This window comes from Octodon degus, unplaced genomic scaffold (assembly GCF_000260255.1).
Source record: "Octodon degus isolate 3935 unplaced genomic scaffold, OctDeg1.0 scaffold00005, whole genome shotgun sequence".
Taxonomy (NCBI): Eukaryota; Metazoa; Chordata; class Mammalia; order Rodentia; family Octodontidae; genus Octodon; species Octodon degus.
In genome coordinates, this window is record NW_004524581.1 from 31542385 (window position 1) to 31551111 (window position 8727).

Sequence of the window (8727 nt, forward strand, 5' to 3'; positions counted from 1 at the left end):
AGCACCGGCCTGGCGTCTCCCCCGCACTCCAGCACCAGCGCTGCCAGTTCCTACTTCAGGGCGCATCTGTGTGCTTGGCTCCTTCCTCTCCGTTCGGCCAGCGCTGCCAGAGTCCAGAACCCTCATGATTTCCTGCGTGATTATCACCAACACTTTAAATGTGCCAGCTATATTTGCAGTGGAGTCTCATATTATGCGAAAGGATGGCTTACGCTTTTTATGTGCTTATCGTTAAATTTTGTGGTAAAACATTGGTTTGTGTAAGAAGAATTCTCCAAAGATGAAAGAAGGGGTCAGCATGACTCTGGAGCCCTTGAGAATGGGAGGGCAGGGGATTCCTTGCTGGCCCCAAGATGAAATATCTGTGACTGTAAGAGAGGGCTCTGCTGCTGGGAAGAAAAAGACCAAGACCGGAGCGGCCAGAGAGGGTCAGCCGTAGGGAGGCCAGGCCGGAAGCAAGCCCTGGGCTACTTCTCTACAGTTCTAAGGGAGCCCTTCCTGGTCCTTGTCTCGGTCCAGGAAGTTTACACTTGTAATCTTGTGGATAAGTTATTGGAATCCCATCAAGTGAATTCCAATGCACCACTTCCAATGCAACCCACAGTGAGAATAAAGGCACTAAGGCATGTTTATAGTTGTGGGGAGCCAAGGGGGCCTAAGTCCGGCCATGGTGATTGCTATCCGGAACAAAGGCCTCGACCCACGGCCCAACCCGGGTTTTATTAAGTCATGAAGGAGGAGTGGCTTGAGGCTGAATGACTGAGAATTACAGGAAGTGAGTACTGTACCTAGCTGAGCTAGGTAGGAGGCCTGTATTTACGTCTGTCATATGCAGAGAGAAGGATATGCAGAAAAAGTGATTTGCATTATACTATTAAGACAGTATCTAATGTTTTGGGGTCCGGAGCTTCAGCTCTGATGTGTAATCTTTCAAGGCCCAGGAAGTCATAGCGTGTATCCCGAGGCTTGATCCCAGATCCCAGCGTGGAGCATTGGCTCTCCATCCTGTCTCAACCCCGGCTCACATTAAAGAGCTGCAGGTGCGGGTTATCGGCGTGCCATCCTCAAAGCCTACCACCAGCACCTCGGCTAGACCAATATGCGTTGCTTAAGGCCACTTGAAAGGAGAAGGAAGAGTCCTAGCCAGCGCTGTACATATCAGTGTAGGAAATAGGGGCAGGCCAAAGTGGGGGTGATCACTTGTCTTTCAGGGAGAGCCGCTCCGTCCTCCACAGCTCTGTATTGTGCTCCTTGTGTCGGTCACAGAGGAACTCCATGAGTACTCGTGGGCTTTTCCATATTGCGAGTCCGTTCCCACATCTAGTCACCCTGTCAACCATTTCTTCTCTCTGTTCCTGTCGCTCACCCGCTTCCTTTTGCTCATGGTTTGCATTCTCCGCTGTTACGTTTCCTTTGAGTTGGGCTTTCTCCTCTGCTTCTCTCACCCCTCCTCTGTGCATCGCTCTCCCCTTCCTCCTGCGCCTCTCTTCTGACCCACAGCTCACTGTCTGGAGGCTGCCGGGGAGGCTTGTTTACCTTCGTCATGTCCAGAATCAACCTGCGGATCCGTGAGAAGCTTTTTTCCTCCTTGCTGCATCAGGACCTCGGGTTCTTCCAGGAGACTAAGACAGGTGGGGACTGGGGACCAGGTCTGGGATTCCCCATACATCCTTACCCATCATTTGCCGGGGACAGAGTATGGACAAGGAGTCTGGCTCTGTAGGTGATTGCAGAGACTTAGAGGCCGGGCCGTGTCCCTGGGGACGTTCATGAGGACTCTGCCTCTGCTGTGCAGTGTGTGTGCTGTGCTCATCTGCTTCGTCCTCGCCAGGGGAGCTGCACTCCCGGCTGAGCTCTGACACCACCCTCATGAGCAACTGGCTTCCTCTCAATGCCAACATCTTCCTCCGGAGCCTCGTGAAAGTCGTGGGGCTGTTTGGCTTCATGGTCGGCGTGTCACCTCGACTCACCCTCCTGTCTCTGATCGACCTGCCCGTGACGCTGGCTGCTGAGAAGGTGTACAACACTCGCCATCAGGTATGTGGACCTTAGGGGACCCTGAGAGGAGAATAAAGCTTTGGGGTGAGGAGACCTGTACATTCCCAGCTCGAGGGTGTCGTAGAGAGGCAGTTCCTTGTCTCAGCCCTCAGAGAACCTTGTATGCTTGCACCACATTTTGCTCATTCTGTCATCTTTTCATGGACGTTGAGCTCAGAAGATCTGTGACCCCCTCAGCACTGAGGACAAAAGTGTGCATGTGTGTGCGAGCGTGTGCATGTGAGGGGGGCATTTTTCTGGAGAGATGATCCTTTTATCATCCTCTCAAAGGAGTCTGTACATAGCCTCCGCTCAAAAATTGAAAAGGAAATATTAGTTTTACGTTTTTTTCCCTTGAAAATCAGCAGACGGGGTTTGGCGGGAGTGTAGCGGAAGTAGGGAGGAGTTGGGAATTTGGAGTCCGAATGTCTGCTAATCTTAGGTTCTTTCTGTCTTGTTGTGGTTAAGACATATGTACTATAAATGTCACCATTTAATGGGTGTTACACGCACAGTTCGGTGTCAGCGAGCACATGTCACTGGGAAGCCACTGCTACCAGCTGTCTTTAGAACTTTTTCTTAAAATGCAGCTCTGAACCCAGGTGGCAGCTCCTGCCACAGCCCTCGCGTTGGCCACCGCCCTACCTTCGAGCTCTGTGAAGTTGGTTACTGTGGGTATTACCACACCGTAGTGGAATCTTCTGGCTTTTGTTTTCCGACGGGCTTACTTCACTAGCCTAAGGTCTTCAGGGTGCACCCGTGTCTTTCCTTTTTAAGGCGGAATGGTATGTGGATAAACCACACTGTGTTTGTCTAGCCATCCCCGGATGGACATTTGAGGGGTGTCCAGCTTTTGGCTACTGTGAAGATGACTGCTGTGAGTGTGGGTGTATAGACAGCTGTGTGGGACGCTGCTCTCCGTCCCTGTGGGCGTACCCCGAGAAATGTAACTGCTGGTGATGTGGTGATGCTCACTTTAATATTGTGAGGAACTGCATTTTTTTTTTTTTTTGGTGGCGGATCCGGGGACTGAGCCGTCTTCCTGGCCCTGACACTGCTTCGCTGTTCCCATGGCGGCTGCTCCAGGTGGCTTCCTCCAGTACTGTACAAGCTCTCAAGTTTCTTCACACACCTGCCACTACTCGCCTTTTTTTAAAAAGTAAATAATAGCTGTTCTAAGCTTGTGATAGGTTATTGTGATTTTCATTGTATTTCTCCAATAATCAGGGATGTTGTGCTTATTGGACATCATTTTTCAGTGCTGGGGACTGGACTGAGCGCCCCTTGCCAGGCAAGAACTCTACCACTGAGCTGCCCCACAGCCCCTTACAAGACAGTTCTATTTATTTGGACAAATGTCTAATCAACTTTTATGCCCATTTGAAAATTAGGATTCTTTATATTGAATTATAGGAGTTCTTGATGTATTTTGTATATTAATCTTTTATTAGAGGAAGTCTGGTTTATCCATTTTTTACTGCCTGTATTTCTTGTGTCATATCCAAGAAGTCACTGCCAAATGTGGCCTCACAGGGGCTGAGGAGATGGCTCAGTGGAATAAGCACTTCCCTGGCAAGCACAAGGGCCTGAGTTCAATCCCCGGTTCCGCCAACAAAACAAAAAAAACAAATGTGGCCTCACAGAGCTTTTCTGCTATGTGGGTTTTGATGCGTGTTGAATCGCATCTCCAGCTTAGCTAGCTGCTGCTCTTTGGGGAACCTGCCCTACCTGCTCCCCGGACAAACGAAGGTTAGAAACCGACTGTCTCCCACACTAGCTCACGGCTGAATGACTGACACACTGTTCTTCGCTCCTTTTGGCTTTCACACCTTCTGGGGAGCAAGAGAGGAAGTGGGAGGAGAGAGTCTGAAGCTCGGAAGAGGGGGCAGGCCCCCGGGCTGGAGGGGGCCGGGTCTGCTCTCTTCTCCCACATCTGCGTGGACACCCACCTCCCTGCTCTCCCAGGCGCTGCTGCTGGAGATCCAGGATGCGGTGGCCAAGGCGGGGCAGGTGGTGCGGGAGGCAGTTGGAGGGCTGCAGACCGTGCGCAGTTTTGGGGCCGAGGAGCACGAGGTCCGTCGCTATCAGGAGGCCCTGGAGCGATGCCGGCAGCTGTGGTGGCGCCGGGACCTGGAAAAGGGCCTGTATGATCTCTTCAAGAAGGTGAGACAGCCACATGTTGGGGAGGTGGCCGGGAGCGACAGCAAGGATGGGGAGCACCTGCTGGTTCTGGGGTCCCTGGCACTGAGTCCCGGGCCGGGAGGGGAAAGCGCGCGAAGGCTCCCTCAGCGCCTCACTCCCTCCTGCCCTTCCAGCTGGTGCACCTGGGCTCGCAGGCGATGATACTGAGCTGTGGGCGGCAGCAGATCCTGGCGGGCGAGATCACGCGGGGCTCGCTGCTGTCCTTTCTGCTCTACCAGGCGGAAGTGGGGCTCTACGTGCAGGTGGGTGAGGACCTCGCGCGCGCTCCTGCCCTTCCCTTCTGTTCTGTCTCTCGGTCTTGGGCTTTATTCTCCCCAGTAGGGCAGGAACAAAATGTAAGATGCCAGCTAATTCTGTAACGGTCTATTTCAAACGTATTTAAAAGAAGGCAGTGCTGTGCCAGCCCCGCCCCCCCGGGGCGCGCTGAGCCTGCGATTGAGACTGGGCATGGTGGCACGTGCCTGTAATCCCAGCGCTTGGGAAGCTGAAAACAGGAGAATCACTACGAGTCCGATCTACATAGTGAGATCCTGTAGCCTCTGTACTAAATACATAAAAAAAAAAAAAAAAAAAAAAAAAAAAAAAAAAAAGAAAACGATCTAAGAAGCCACACATACCCAACACCTGCATTAGCAGTGGTCACCACATCTCTGATTCTGTTTGGTCAGAATCTCCACTTGCTTCTCACCAATATTATTTTGATGCAAATTTATGATATGTAATTCAAATTCAAGAGTATGTAATATCTATAAAATAAAATCATCTAGCATAATGTATAATCTCATAGACATTATAACCCCTAAAGCTTGGTGACGGTTCCTAAAATGGACCAGATATAGTTGTTGGTCAGCTTTCCACCTGGCTTAGCCATGAGGCATTTGCTCACATCAGCGTCCAGATAAGGTCCACTTGCTTTGATTTGCTGCTACATCTTTGAAGTTTCTCTATCTAAAATTTTGTGGGCTGAGGAGATAGCTCAGTGGCTTAAGAGCCTGCCTGCCAAGCACAAGGTCCTGAGTTTGATGCCTGCTACCAATAAATAAATAAATAAATAAATAAATAAATAAATAAATAAATTCTTATTGTATTTACTCGGCGAGGAAGTAGATTGTCATCCTGTAGCATTTTTGTCCTGTTGGAGTTTTTTGTCTAATGCGTGTGGCATTAATACATTCTTCTGCTTCTAGAATATTTCCTGTCCATTGGTAGATAAATCTAGAAGTTGGTGAGATTCTAGGCTTTTCTCATTGTTTGGCATGTGTGCTCCCTAGAGGACGGTGTGTTCCTCGGGCAGGAGATGCCGGGTGTCTTTCTGGTGGCAGCAGCCACGGCGCTCAGTGCCTAGGCCTTTACATCATGACAGTTGCAAGATGGTGCTATTCTAGCGGTTGCCATCAATTACCCAAAATGCCTCAGGCAGCGGGGAGTTGTCTGCTCACCCGGGACTGTGGTTTGATGAGAGAAGGTAGAAGGAGCACTTGCTTTTTCCCTACGTTTGCCCGTCATCTCCAAGACACAGGTTCACCTTCTGTTATGCCTGAGGAGCTCAGGTAGACCCTCGGGCGGCTGTACAGGTGAGTCGCGCACGGTGCCTGCTTGTCAGGCGGTGCCCGTCTAGCCGACCAGCCTGTGCAGGAGCAGTGCGCAACAAGGGTGGCAAAGGGCGGGTTAGAATTCATGCTGTGTGGCCGGAGTTCGGACTTGACCTTTTTTCCACTGTGAACGGGGGCACTGAGGAGTTGTTGTTGCTTTAAAATTCCGCCCGAGTTGTAGCTCAGAAAGCGGAGAGCGCTGCCTTGGGTGAGGAGGAGGGCCGTGCGGCGGCTGTGCGTGGAGTGAGGCGGGGAGCCCTGGGGGGCCGGGGGCTGCTTCTGGAGCAGTGCTCGCTCAGCCGCTGTCCTCTCCTGTCTTCCAGACCCTGATGTACATGTATGGGGACATGCTGAGCAACGTGGGGGCTGCCGAGAAGGTGTTCTGCTACCTGGACAGAAAGCCCGATCTGCCTCAGCCTGGCACACTCGCCCCTGCCAAGATGCAGGGCCGCGTGGAATTCAGAGACGTCACCTTTGCCTATCCCAACCGCCCCGACCAGCCTGTGCTCAAGGTGCCGGAGAGAGGCCTCAGGGGGGGACCCGCGCCCCTCGTTCCCTGCTGCTGATGCGTGCTCAGGCATTGCCTCTCGTGGGCCATTTGCCTTTGAGAAGGAGGTCTGGCTTCTGCTGGGAAGAGAAGGGAGGCAGCCTGTGAGAAAGTAGCCTGGCCTCAGTTCTTCCTGTTTCTCCAGGGAGTAACATTTACTCTACATCCTGGGAAGGTGACGGCCCTGGTGGGACCCAATGGCTCTGGGAAGAGCACTGTGGCTGCCCTGCTGCAGAACCTGTACCAGCCCACGGGGGGCCAGGTGCTGCTGGATGGAAATCCTGTCTCAGAATATGAGCACCACTACCTGCACAGACAGGTGGGCTGGGAGGGAGGTGGGCCGTGGGTGGAGGAGGAGTGTGCAGAGACGGAGGACGTGTGGTCCACAGGAATGAACAGTGGGCCTCCTCACGGGAAGGCAGGTGAGGGGAGTGGAGGGTCCCTGTCCTGTGGTTACACTGCCCCCTGCGCCCTTCCCCTCTTCACAGGTGTCTGTGGTTGGGCAGGAGCCGGTGCTGTTTTCAGGCTCTGTGAGGGACAACATCACCTATGGGTTGCAGAGCTGTGAGGACGACAAGGTGGTGGCTGCCACACGGGACGCCCTTGCATATGATTTCATAGAGGAGATGCCGGATGGAATACATACGGGTATCTGCTGCAGATGAGGAACTGCCTCTGCCCTCCAATGAGAACATGGAGCTTCTTGGGGCAAGGGCTGGGCCCCTGTGAGCCCGTGTTAGCTCCTTCTCTTTTATTCCCTTAGCTCTCAGTCTCTGTTCTTCCCCACCTTAAGCCTTCCTCAGCCTCCACCTTGCTGGAGAGTCTGTTCCCAGAGGGCAACACAGAAGTAGAGCTCCCACCTCCATGGCAGTAGGTCCTGCCCCTCCTGTCTGGTTGGATAGGTGACAGCCACAGTGCCATTGTCCCTGCTTGTGGGGAGGAGCATTGCTCTGAAGCTCCTGTCTGAGGAGACGTTTTCTCTGGTTTCCTCAGATGTTGGTGAGAAAGGAAGCCAGTTGGCTGTGGGACAGAAACAGCGTGTGGCCATCGCCCGGGCCCTGGTGCGGGACCCACGCATCCTCATCCTGGATGAGGCCACCAGCGCCCTGGACGTCCACTGTGAACAGGCTGTGAGTAGCAGGGAGGGGCGGTCTGCACAGTGGGGTCTGCGAGGTCAGGCCTGCAGGGCCACCCTCTGGAGTCGTGGGGGCAGACGAATGGCCCCTTAGTGGACACAGCGGCTGCCTTTGCAGGGCTGGGGACACAGCGTGGGAGGCATCCCCAGCCGCTGCTAGCTGCCTCCTCGTCCTCAGGAGCAGCAGCAGCTGCTGAGAGGAGCAGCGGGGAAGACCGTGACTGCGGCTCTTCGCAGCATCAAGCCCCTTTACCTGAGTCAGAAGAGGTGGCGCCCTGTGGGGTGCTGGTGTCCCTCCGCCCTTACCTTTCTGAGGCACTGTGTGTGATCCCACCCTTTCAGCTGCAAGCCTGGAAGTCTCGCGGGAACCGAACCATGCTGGTGATCGCTCACAGGGAACAGGCGATTCAGAACGCAGACCAGAAACTGGAGCTCAAGCAGGGCGAGCTTGTGGACGTCATCCAGCTCAGGGAGGGGTAGGACCCCAGGGCGCGCCCGGACGCAGGCCGCTCGGGCGGTCTCCAGAAGGCCGACCCAAGCAGCAGGTTGTCCCTGGAGCTGGAGGTGTGAAGGAGATTGGACCACTGCTGCTTCGGGTGTGCTGAGCTGTGTGGGAGGAGGGCGGGCTGGGTGCTGCGGGCTGACGGGGCTCACCGCTGAGTGCTAGGGCGCCGTCTCTACTGAATAGTGCACGTGGCGTAATGAATACACGCAGAGCGCTGGCTGTGTTATAAATGTGAGCATCCATATCTAAATTTGGGAATATGGAGAAGTCCAAAGAAGAAAATTAAAGCTATGCATCGCTGCACTGCCCAGAGGCAACCGCTCTTTACTGTTTTGCTGGCTGTCTGCAAGATGTTGGTTAACTGCTATGTCATACGTACTCGGACGTTTTCCCCTCCTGGGTCCTTCCCCATTCCTGCCAGCCCCTGGTGTCCCGGGGGACGCTGGGCGTGGCTGGACGGCGCACGGGTCCCAGTTCGCAGTGTTAATAGTCACATCGCTAGTCGCCTCCGACCGCCGAGGGCGTTTAAACGTGAAGAGCAACTATGAGAAGTGTTTCTCACGAGTTATTGTTCCTTTGGAACTTTACTTTTTTTTTTTTTTTTTTTTTTTTTTTTTTTGCGGAACCGGGGATTGAACTCAGATCCTTGTGTTTGCCAGCCAGACAAACCATGCTTGAGGGCATTCAGAAAAAAAAAAAAAAAAAAAAA

General features: G+C 53.4%; 1 protein-coding gene across 2 annotated transcripts in view; it reads left to right on the top strand.

Annotated features, from left to right (window-relative positions):
• LOC101592846 (antigen peptide transporter 2) overlaps positions 1-8727 on the top strand; it is a 113210-nt gene that overhangs the window by 25990 nt on the left and 78493 nt on the right. For both annotated transcript variants that reach the window (XM_023721179.1, XM_004624260.2), the window contains exons 4-12: positions 1501-1631; positions 1832-2037; positions 4003-4200; positions 4353-4481; positions 6155-6343; positions 6524-6697; positions 6867-7026; positions 7372-7508; positions 7856-7989. In XM_023721179.1, the coding sequence (XP_023576947.1) occupies positions 1501-1631; positions 1832-2037; positions 4003-4200; positions 4353-4481; positions 6155-6343; positions 6524-6697; positions 6867-7026; positions 7372-7508; positions 7856-7989 (1458 nt within the window). The remainder of the gene's footprint in view (positions 1-1500; positions 1632-1831; positions 2038-4002; positions 4201-4352; positions 4482-6154; positions 6344-6523; positions 6698-6866; positions 7027-7371; positions 7509-7855; positions 7990-8727) is intronic.